The sequence below is a fragment of the Eumetopias jubatus genome, unplaced genomic scaffold (assembly GCF_037043125.1).
Source record: "Eumetopias jubatus isolate StellerSeaLion01/CBP00866 unplaced genomic scaffold, mEumJub1_p1.0 scaffold_5, whole genome shotgun sequence".
Taxonomy (NCBI): domain Eukaryota; kingdom Metazoa; phylum Chordata; class Mammalia; order Carnivora; family Otariidae; genus Eumetopias; species Eumetopias jubatus.
The window spans coordinates 100,884,725-100,896,793 of NW_028274811.1; the positions used below are offsets into that span (position 1 = coordinate 100,884,725).

A 12,069-nucleotide genomic window follows, 5' to 3' on the forward strand; every position below is an offset into this window, starting at 1 on the left:
GGGTATTACTCAATTTTTCTGTGTTCTTGCTGATTTCCTAGTAGTTCTATAGATTACTGAGAAGAGTGTTTAAATCTCCAACTGTAGTTGAAGCTTTGTCCATTTTTCTTTCCAATGCTGTTAATTTCTGCTTTTTGTATTTGAAGTTCTGATGTTAGGTGCCTACAAATTTAGGATTGTCAGGTCTTGGTAAATTGATTCTTTTATCATTATTTAATGATCCCTTTTTAATCCTTATCATTTTACTTGCTCCAAAATCTACTTTGTCAGATTAATGTAAAACATTGGCTTCTTTTTCTTTAGGATTTTATTTTTTTTTACAGATTCTCTACCCCCATTGTGGGACTCAAGCGACGCTGAGATCATGAATTGCATGTTCTACTGGCTGAGCCAGCCAGGTGCCCCCCCAAAATTGGCTTATCTTAATCCATCTTATTTGACTTATGTTTACTGGTTTTGGTTTATGAAAATTTACAGGTTATACTTAGTAAGCAATAATACATTTTATAAAAATCTACTATTACAAGATAGGGAAAATAAATTCCAAGGTGTTATTCTTCTCTGATGATCATGATGGCAGCACTGAAATGAACGTGGCCAGAACAGTTTTGTTTGAAAATTATTCAATTTCATAGGTCCATTTAATTTTCTCTTTTGCGAGGTAATGTGCAGAGTGGCTAAGAACAAAACCTTTGCTTGAATTTGAGTTCTAACTCCAATTACCAGGTATGTGACCTTGGGCTAATCAGTCACCTTCTGTGTGACTCCAGTTCATTTGTAAATTTGGGTATCCTGATTCCGTTTGGAGGATTAGATGAGAGGATTCATATAGAACATGACAGTAGTACCTGACAGTAAAAAATCATTATTGCTAATCACAAATGTTAGATGAGAAATGTGTTATTTTTTTAAGTAAGCTCTATGCCCAACATGGGGCTTGAACTTAAGACCCCCAAGATCAAGAGTTGCATGTTCTTTGGACTGAGCCAGGTAGGCACCCCAGAAATGTGTTTTGTTGTTGTTTTTTAAGATTTACTTATTTGAGAAAGAGAGAGAGGGCATGAGCAGGAGGGGCAGAGGGAGGGGGGAGAGAGCCAACTCCATGCTGAGCCCAGAGCCAGATGCGGGGCTTGATCCCACAACCCGGAGGTCACGAGCTGGGCCAAAACCGAGTCGGATGCTCAACTGACTGCCCACCCAGGCACCCGTCTGTTTTAGATAGTATGCCTTACAATTAGAAATAAATAAGGTTCAGGTGCCCTTTTTAAAAATTACACTGAAAAGAGGGATTATTAAATATATCTAATCTTAGTCAAGTGCAAAAGGAATTTTCCTTTGTAAGTTTTTGTTTCAATAACTCTGCAGTGTTCACTTTGCCTTCTTAGTTTAATTAAACGTGAACACTTCAAAATCCTGTTTCAGTTCCAATTACCGATCTAAGCAGACTAACATAATTACTTGTCATTAACAACCACCTTGCTGGGATGCCTTTTAAGGTAAGGCAGTTTGCACAGAACTTCAGTTGGGCAGAATATAAGGGTGAATTTGTACTGAGAATATCCATAGTAGTGATGAATCTAAATGACAAATTACCAATACTACATCAACACAACTTTTTAATGCACATTAAACATATTTGTCCTAATCTTGTGTCTTCTGAAAAGCCATTAGAAAGTAAAGCATCAATTAGGTAATAGCTATACTATTAACAGAGATTTTGTTTCTGCTATTGTGCATCTTCCAGCTAAATTTAAATATACTGAGTGGAGATAGCTTTTTATTGTGGTTCTGGTATCACAGTTAAATCAGAACAGAAACAAAGAGAAACTACCCAGCAAAGGAATGCATTTCAATAACTTTATTGAAAGATATATCCCTTAGTACCAAAACATAATGGTAGTTGGTTAGGCTACCTCTGCCAACTCAGAATTAACACTGATGTAGTCAAATTATTGAAATATATCAGCCTTTTGGGAAAACTGAAGTTATCCACAGAACACAGTTCACAAAAGTATAAGATATATTGTGGTTCTTTGGTTTATTTTCCAGTGCACATTTACCTATAACATGATGTCAAAATTGGGTACAGCCATTATGGATGGACTCAGGCTACTTCCTGCACTGAGTAATAGTTCACAACATTTTTAATGCCGTAGATCTCCTTATAGTCCCTGACTTAATAGAAAATCTCGAATATTACCTTAACAACTTTATAATTATGAAGATGCCTACTTACTTTTTTAGACTTTCTTTTGGCACAGGAGGGGCAATTAGTGAAAGTATATTCTCTTCAAGAATTCTAAATTAGAAGCAATAGCAGTTTTTATAAAAACAGCCCTTAGTAAAAACTTCTGGAGTGTTAAATCAGCAAGTTTTTGGAGCGAAGTTATTTTGAATTACTACCACAATAAAAACAAATTTTCTTGATGGGATTAGATGGAGACAGTAGATAATTGTGTAGATTTTATCATGGATATAAACATCACCTGTTTTTTAGAAAAAATATTAAAGATAACTTAATATGCCAAAATGACTAGGAGTGTAGTTTTGCTTTTATAAAATGCCTTCAAATTTAAGTGTAATCCCCAAGTATCAATAAAGTCCAATCTCTGGATTATCTATTACTTTCACTATAGATACCAAGAAACCATTTTCACTGCCTAGAATAGTGACCCTTGTTATGCCTTAAAAGTGCATTTGTGAAATGTTGGTTTTGATGTATACCTCATAATTTAGAATTTAATTAGGTAACCACTTTTAATAACACCTAAATACAATATACTGACCCAATATAGAAGGTTGGGTCAGTGTTAGAAATGAAGATTCACAGTTTACCTTCCCAGGCTTGTTATTAACATTTCACATTTATGCTCTTAGCTTTAATTTGTATGCCTCACAGATGAATTCAAATTTAACTGAATTCCACTACAGCTTGTTAATTAGGTAGTTTTCCCAAATCTGAGAACATCAATGCTAATCTAGTTGTGATGTTCTGAGGCTTCACAGCTTAAATCCATTATAACATTATGGAATCCATAGCTCAGGATTGTGGAGAATGGCTTCAGAGAAGAGCTTTTTGTTGCTGTAACAATCCTATTTAAACAAACAAAAAAGTCAAGTTATTAGAATTCTGCCAAACATAGATATTATTAAATGTTAAAAATGAACTTTTAATCGAAGATTTATAATCCTGTCACATGTAGATGTGTTAACATTTAGTTTTGAGTAGGAAAAAGTTAAATCACCACTCAAATTCAGATGGCAAGAATGTATATCCTATATTAGTGATGAGATCTTCATTTTTTTATGCATATAACTACTTTCCAGTGTTCCAACTGCTATAGCAATGGTATACAAGAATAGTGTTGAGATACCCTGGCAGTTTGCAGATACCCAGTATGGAGACAGTCTGCCATAACTTACTTTAAGTGTAACATCCAAGTTCATACTGATTTTGCTTATAAGCTAACAGTCTCAAATTAGTTAATTTACAGTTCAAAATTTTGGTTCTGTTGTCCTGCTCAGGCTTGTGTTAACTTTAAAGTCTACATATAGCAAAATGGTGTGAAAAATAGTGTCTTAGTGTTTCTTTTAAAATTTAGGTTATTAAGGACGATATGATTTTCTAAGCTGATAATTTAATGAAATGGCTAATGTATATATCAAAGGTTGGATAATTCCTTACTCTTAGAGTATTGTATCTTGAAGGTAGTAAATGCCCTCAAAATATTAACTGACTAGATCAGTGAAGTCATTTTCCCCATTACTATTCTTACTCCATCTTATTTATTTTGAAAATAATTCAGATTTTAATTCTTGAATTATAGAATAAAACTATAGCATTAGAAGATTTTCTTTGTATGGAGAGTAACTATGAACCACATTTACCAATTAAGGGACCATTTCAGGAATTGTTGGAAGGTGGGTTATTCTGTAGTAACTATGCTTCAATTGCCGTGCAGTACGTCCAGAAACAATCCATTTCAACTTCTGAACATTTGGTTTGGAACACTTGTTTGATGAGTATTCAGTTAAACACTTGGATACAAGTTCTTGCCAGAAGGTCAAATCTCTGCCATTTATCTGTACATAAAGTAAAAGAAAATTATTAGTCAATAAAAATAAAAGTCCTACATGGGGGGCCTGGGTGGCTCAGGTGGTTAAAGATCTGACTCTTTATTTCAGCTCAGGTCATGATCTCACGGTCATGGAATTGAGCCCCGTGCCAGGTTCCACACTCAGTGGGGAGTCGGCTTGAGATTCTCTCTCTCTCCTCTCACTCCTCTCCACCCCCCCATCCCTGCTCGCTCTCTCTAAAATCAAAAGTCCTATTACTAGCATGTGTCTTTCCTTGTTAAATAAATTTGAGGATAAGTTAGCTACTCAAGTTTCAAATAGACACATGACAACTCATTTTACTTCAGGAGATAGTACAAGTGGTTTACTTTCTTTCACAGCTGTTAACATTTAGGCTATGACCTTGACGTACCTTGGAATGTGTCTGAAGACATTCTATTCTTTCTGTTAACTCTACACACTTCTGTGCTTGGATCTCCAGTGCAATGATAGATAATGCCAACACAGAAGGCTAAAAGAGATAAATTTTAAAGTAAGTGTTGAATAGAAAATAGGTCTATAAATAGGTTTAATCTTTATAAAATATTTACCTTTGCTTTAGAAAATATGATCCTGCAGTGGCATGCCTTAAGTTGAGCTTCTAGTCTTTCAAAATTAAGGCTATTCCTCCTTTAAAAAGAAAATGAAAATGAGATTAATTTTATGTAGATAATTTTACATGTAGTCAAAAGACAGATGTTTAGAATGACATAAAAGTCATTTTAAAATGAAGTTTATGCACACTTATCACAGAAAATAAATTACTTGAAGAATTCCCCTTCTTTCAGGGGCATTAACTTCTTAAAGATATCATACATGAATTTTAAATAATTTGCTCCCCCCCGCCAAAAAAGTATCATATCACAACCATCAAGTTATTTTTCTTTTCATTTTAATCTATTTCCGCAGCTACTGAAGTTCTTTTTCCATAAATCTGTTAGATGCTTGCTTACTAGGTCCTATGAGTTAAGTAGTCTATAAGTGGAAAATGTAATAAAAAAATGTTGGAATGTCCTTTAATCCCAAGAATTAGCCTTCACAGACTTCAAAAAGCTGTTGACAACTGAAAGTCTCACTTCTGCTGGACACTGAAGTGAAATCCAAGAAGCTGCAGCTGTCATTCTACTTTTTTTTTCTCATTTTACTTATTTTGATTGGAATTACCCCAAGATACTGATTTTATGCAACATCCAGAATACCATTCTGATTTCCAAATCTCCTTTGGTCAAAACAAAGATTACATACCTTTCAATTGGTAAGTTTTCTTGAATGAGTGAATAGTAGAGTTGCAGAAACTGAAAGGCAGTAGTAGCTTTGACTTTCCAACACACCTTCTCCAATACAATCTTTTCCATTCTCATCAAGTCTGAAACCGTGAATCTATACTGGCTTATTCGGATCAAGTCAGTTGCCAATGGGACATTCCTTTCCTCTTCTACTGATTTAACAGCCAAATAGAAGCAGCTCAGCCCAACACACCCCAGGTGCTTGGGCTGTACCTAAATAAGACAATAAGCCATGTTTTTAGCTTATTTCAATTAAAAAAACATAAAGGATAATCAGATCCATCATTATGAAAATGTATCTTTGAGGTATATTTCTCAACTGTGGAGGACTTAACAAGATCTAATCATACCTCAACTGTAGCCTGTCGAGGCCATATAACCACTTGCAACCAATTTTGGAGAAACTGGACTGAGTTTCAGTATAATGTTTGACTTCAGCCCATAAGAAATTCTTTTTTTTTCTTCTTAAATCATTATAGAACTGTAAGCACTAAGTTCTAGTTGGACCAAATAAATTAACTGGTCAAAGGCTTATAGAAGGACTAAAACTCCTTACGGAAGGTACATAAAATTTCTTTCTAGGATGTTGTTTTTTTCCAGGCTGTTTTCTTTGTAGTTAACACATAAAATCATTTTTAAATACTTTAGCACACGCTGTTTTACTCTGCCAGTAAAGCTCTATCCACTACCATTCTCTTATTTATCGTTTCCTGAATGTCTACAATGTGACAGGGTCAAACTTCTATCCATCCTAAGTTCCAAGTTAAATGAAACTTTAAGCTTTTACCAGTGTTTGTACCCTCCTTTTCTTGGAACCCCTTCAGCAACATACTTGGTTTAATTATCTTTCTTATTATGCCTTGCATTGTTTGTTACTGGTACAAATATTATTTTCATATAAGACTAATATCCTTAAGGGACAGATGTATATTATTAATCTGTGCAACATTTATAGATTCAAAGGTAGTGCTTGCACAAGGTGTCTGAAGAATAGTTTAATCTGTCGAGCAAGTTTCTTGAACCATCCAGTTCAACAAATATGGAGTTTCTTCTGTATATGACGTGTTGTGTTAGGTACTGAGGACTAAAAGATGAGTTCCATTCTAGTTGTCACATCATCTCATCCATGAATGACCACTGGCACAGAGAAGGCAGATGTATTTTTAACAGTTAAGCAAGCTCTGAAAGCTACATGGATGTCCTGCTTATCCAGCATAGGGAAATAATTATATAAACGCTTCTCCTTCAGAAGATATTCTCTTCTCAACTGTATGCCAACTGATGTTAAAAATGGCAAGCATAAGCAAGATCTGAATAGGTCTAAGGCTAAAACAATTAGAACCTTATATATGACTGGAGATTAAGAAATATACTCTACTGACCAAGTGGTTCACAGCATCCAAAAAAAGAAAAAAAAAAAAAACCACCAAAAAACAAACCTCTAATTCTTAACTACAATCTAGCATTCTACCTCTAACACATTTCCTTCAATTTAAAAACAACAGCCAACTCTCATACTGGGAGAGTCTGCAATTATTTGCTATTAGACTATCTTTCAATGTCAGAAGTTAAATTTAATGATGCATTATTCTTGATTATAAGGAAGCATTCATCATATCGTTCTGTGTACGATAGCATTCGTACACAGAACTATCACAATGTTTTGGCTACTTCAAGAAAATGAAAAAGGTCAAGTTCATGAATGCCATCCCAAAGCTAGAGCAATTCCATTTCCAAAACACACTGAGCAAAACTAAGAAATACTCAGTGTAATGTAGCTTTAAACATACCTTCATTTTGGACAGGAATCTGTCCAGTAAATTCACAGCAAGAGAAAATGTCTCCGTGTTGAAGCCAAAGAACTGAGTTAGACTAAGAAGATCTTTTACTTCAAAGTCCCTTAGCCTTGCAGTCATTCTGAGGCCATTATCGTGCGCAGATTCAATTAGTCTCAAGCCACAGACCTTTGGCTGACATCTCGACTCCTGTTCCAACAGGGCATTCAGCTGGTGTAGCAGTTTCTGACAGTCAGTTGTTGTCAGTACCTCTATCATCTATATATAGAACAAGGCCCAGAAAGGAGTGTAAGAAAAGCCCTTCCTACCTTGTATCATGCCAAGTGCTTTATAACACAAGTCTCCCTTCCCCAATGCCACTAGTGAATCTAAGTCGTTGCAAAGTGCCATCTGTTACACTCCCCCCCACCCCCATCCCACCAGTTGGTCACATCCTAAATTGTGAGTTCCTAGAGGGCAGGAGCCATACCTTAAAAAAAATGGCAAATCTTCAAGAAATACTTGGTTCAAGTCATTCATTGTCAAGAGATAACAATATAGATGCTGTAAGATGGGTGCCAAAACTTTGAAATTAGATGGTAGTATGTAATTCTGCCATATATTAACAGTATGAACTGTTAATGTTAGTTAATTTTACTTCATCCCTATTTCCTCATCTGTAGAGTGGGTATGAGGTTACTATCTACCTCAGAGGCTTGTGTGGAAAAATGAGATCACCTAGGTATACTGCTTAGCACATAGGTACCTAAGAAACGTTGGACAATAATAATGAATTTATTTCTACCTCTATAAAACGAGGTAACAATATTTCTCTCTCTGAATGGCTGTTAAAATTAAGTAACATGATTCACGTAGAGTTTTGCACAGTGCTTGACACACGGCGCTCAATAATTGTTAACTTTTATTGGTGTCAGGAAAGGAAACTTAAAGGGTGCTACAGGAACACGTAGTGAGGGCGGGCGGGAGACTAAGTTGTAAAATGAACCTGGGAGTTTCATTAATTTTAAGAGTCAGTATTCCACAGCTACTATGTCCCGGCCACAAGCTAAGCCCCAGATACAAGGATACCTCTCACACCAAGTGAAAGACAGGTAAGCAGGGGATCTTTAAAGTTTCGCGACGGAAGGGGTGGGCAAATGAGGAACCTCTAACTTTGTGGGTCCAACTCTTCTTGCCCTGGGCTGGTCCCTGGGAGCTGGCCGACCTGACAGTAAGACTCTCAGGAGGTCGGATCTGGCCCCGCCCCTCCAACCTCGGACTAGCCTGGACTTGTTGCTTCCAGCAACGGGAGAGTTAATCGAGGAAAAGAGCGCGGGCCGGACCTATCCCTCACCTCACGCCCCCCACCCTGCTCCCTAGCCGCACCACGAAGTCAACCCCGAAGTCCCAGCTCACCTTGACCGCGACTGCGGCTCTTCAGCGGTAATCACCCTCCCCGGGCCTGCTCTCACCTCACCCCACGATATCAGATCCGACAGGCCCACGAGGCGAGGGGACTCGCGGGTAAGAGGGGAGAGGCCCGGGGAGGGAGAGCCGTCCTGGGTGGAGGTCTCTGCAGCGCCGCCCTGACGACACTGCCCACCACAGGATCAGCTTGGAGCCGAAGGGGCCGCGCCTGAGCGGCTGAGTAATATATTGGAGGGCGGGGCTTTCGCCTGGTGGGAAGGGAAGGGGAGAATTGTAGCCTCTGATTGGTGTAGTTCTTTTGATGGATGGCTCCAGCGGTCCAAAGAGGGCTGGTCTGGGAGGGAGGAAGTTCAGCCAATTAGCACACACTTCCCATTATGCCGGAGACAAATTCTCCGCCCCTTGAAACCATGCCCCTTTACCTCTAAGCGTCTCTCATTGGAGAATTTCCTAAAGTGTCTTCAATGAAGAGAAGGTCGAACTAGATGCTGCACGCACCCTGTCCTGGCTGAGGTCTCTTCTGGCAGCCGGATTGTCCAGAATGTCATTCCAGAATGTACTGGGAGTTTTTCTTCCCTGCGGTTTAGTAGAGTTGTTCGGCCTCTCTTTATAAAAATACAGTGGCTAGTTACAAAACACAAAGTAAAGCCTTCATTTTTCATTACACATGGAGAGGTGATGAATTTTTCTATGCGGCGGTGTATTAAATTCCATAGGTTTCTCCTTGTGAGCTTTGGAAATCTATTGATTCTTGCGTTATTTTACTTTTGGTATAATATACCAAGAATGGAGTTGGGCTAGGTAAATTCTTGGTCTTTACCAACTTTCTGAATTTTATTTTTGAGCAAATTGAAAGAGAACGTTGGTAGTTTTTTAATGGCTTAAAATGGAAGGTGTGTGGTTGACTCTTAAGAGGAAAGTACATGGGAAAATATTTGTAGTAACTATGAATCTAAGTCCACAGACTCATGTGTGAAGTGAGCCCATGCCATGTTGGTGGGAAAATAATTAGCCTGAAGCCTTCTTGGACTCCCTCCCTCTGAGGACTGGTGAGCAGAGTCAGTTATCAGTTCTCATGAACTGTACTTGGATGTCTCTGTTATCATGACCTCTTCCTGGTTAGTGGCTGTCTGAGCTATGAACAGTGAAAATCTGAAAGATTTGCTGGTATCTCTACTCTTTTCTCTGAGGTGTATTTTCTTTAGGCAATGTCACGGAACCAAGCCCCGAAATGGGGGCAGAGTTGTGGAGAGGAAAGGGGAGGGAAAACTGGAGAAAAGTTAATACCTCAAAATAATACCTCAGCTACAAAATCAGGTTAGCTGACAAAATTCAGCTTTTCAAATGGGGAAGGGGCCTTGGTCCTTGAAAACAAACTAACATAATGAGTATAAGTGGACAGTTTAAAACATTTAAAAAGTACTCACTACAATAATGTGTGAGTTTATAAATGTACATGTTTCTCTTTTGACTTTTAGTTATAGAATTAGGAATATATATATATATATTCCTACATATGTATGTATATATATACACTCATTTACTAATATCTATTGAACACATAATATGTGCCATGGAGAACAAAATGTATTAGTCCCTGTCCTCATAAAACGTGTAGTCTTATGAACACTATAAACACATAGACTTTGGAATAAAACTTATTTTCAAATCATAGGTTAATAACTAGCTATGTGACTTTTAGCAAGTTATTAAATCACATTGGTTTCCATTCTTTTCTCAAAATTGGCAAGTCAAAGTACCCTATTCATAGGGTTATTGAGAGAAATAAAGCAAAGTACATAAAGAGGTAGGCACTATGCCCAGAACACAGTAAATACTTGCTAAATGGTAGCCTTTATCATTAAATTACTAACATTTCTTTTGAAATGTCTTGCTTAAACATACATTTGATTGGGTTTTCTCAATTGTCAGATTTAGTCTTCTCAGCCTAGAATTAGAGTATTAGAATTGTTTAGTTAAAACTAATAAAATTATCTAAATTGCCTGTATTAATTTCTACATCTTTTATACTTGAAATTTTCACACGAGGCTTTAGGTAGTATATTAGTGTTTACATGATAAAAATGTTTCTCTCACATTAGGATCTTGTTATTATTTTTTAAAATCTGAAATTCCCTACATGAAAGTAATTGTTTCAATAGCTCTAAAGAAACATTGATTAAATATAAATCAAGTCAAATGGACATTCCTTACCTCTTCTCCTTCCCCTCACCCCCACTGTCATTTTTATTTCGTAAAATTAGAATAGAGACTATCATTTAAATAACTGAAAAGACCTAATTAGAAAAATGTGCGAATGTAAAACTCAACGATGTACTCTGGTAAAAGAAAGAAAATGAGCCATTCATTGGCTATGAAATTATTTGTAAAGATGTATAGATTTAGTAATGAGTTTCAGTAATATTTCAAATGACTGGCTTCTCAGGTATTTTTGAGGCTTAATGATATATGCAGCTGCCATCTTCATACTTTCTTCTCTGTCAACAGTTAAGTGCAGCAAGAACCAAAGCTCAGAATAATGGCCTTGAAGCTGGGCAAGAATCCCAGTCAGTCAGAGGAAGACTTACTCATATTCTCTACATTGTAGACTGTAAAAGTGCCTTTGAGCAACAAAAATTATAAGAAGCAGGTATAATGGTGGTCCTATGTCAAATGCTGCCCTGACTCACAGGGAAATTCCTAATTGGTTCTGTCTCTATCCTGGAGATTGGAGGAGGTTTTGCACCTCACCCTCTGTTTATGCTCCCTGATAAATGTCCATAACTTTTGTATGTTGATTTTTCCAATTGTGATGAGGGACTAAGAATCAAGGATCAAAAGGATTTCAGCTGGGTACCTTCCACTCTGCTTTCTGATCCTTCCTGGAACTAGTTATTACAACCCCTTCCACCTCTCCAACGGTTCGCTAGAACCTCTGCTCAGTCTTGTTCATATGAAGAGAGCTTGCTTGGCAGTGGCTTTTTTGACTCTTTATTAGCCTCTGGGGTATCAGAGAAATTGTGTATAGTCTGGGTGGGGGGGAGGCAGGGAGAAGGATATGTAGAAAATAGATGAGTAATGTCAGGTATATCTTGCCATTCAGAGATTCTAACTACTACCTTAGATAAGGTAACCCTTTCCAACTAACTGAGGTTTCACTACATTCAATGCAAAACTATACTTTGTCACGTAACCACTGCCACATAAAGGCACTGGGAGACATCAGGGGAAGATCTGCTAGCATTTAGTCCAATCGACATAGACTCTGTTGAGTGCGGAGCTCAAAGCCAAGATCAGCCAATAATAAAAAGAGTTTGATTTGTTACATACTTCCCACATGGCAGAGTGTGTGCTGAACTTAAACCCAGAATGATCTTACTTAGTTTTCTAAGAACTCTGATGTTATTGTTATATATTATTCAGAACTGAGGGATATTCTGTATATTTCCTGCTTGGTAGCTACT

At 37.3% G+C, this 12,069-nt stretch overlaps 1 protein-coding gene across 2 annotated transcripts; it reads right to left on the minus strand.

Moving 5' to 3' along the window:
- Positions 1 to 1,843: 1,843 nt before the first annotated feature.
- On the minus strand, positions 1,844 to 8,814 carry CCNG1 (cyclin G1). 2 transcript variants are annotated; one of them, XM_028106643.2, is made up of 7 exons: positions 8,594 to 8,814; positions 7,193 to 7,456; positions 5,362 to 5,615; positions 4,668 to 4,746; positions 4,490 to 4,588; positions 3,889 to 4,083; positions 1,844 to 3,093 (listed from the first exon to the last, which is right to left on the minus strand). In XM_028106643.2, exons 2-6 carry the CDS (start codon positions 7,454 to 7,456, stop codon positions 3,892 to 3,894), a joined length of 888 nt encoding a protein of 295 aa, XP_027962444.1. In that variant the 5' UTR covers positions 8,594 to 8,814; the 3' UTR covers positions 1,844 to 3,093; positions 3,889 to 3,891. The 2 variants fall into 2 exon arrangements, with proteins under 2 accessions (XP_027962444.1, XP_027962445.1); XM_028106644.2 differs by lacking the exon at positions 7,193 to 7,456.
- Positions 8,815 to 12,069: the final 3,255 nt, after the last annotated feature.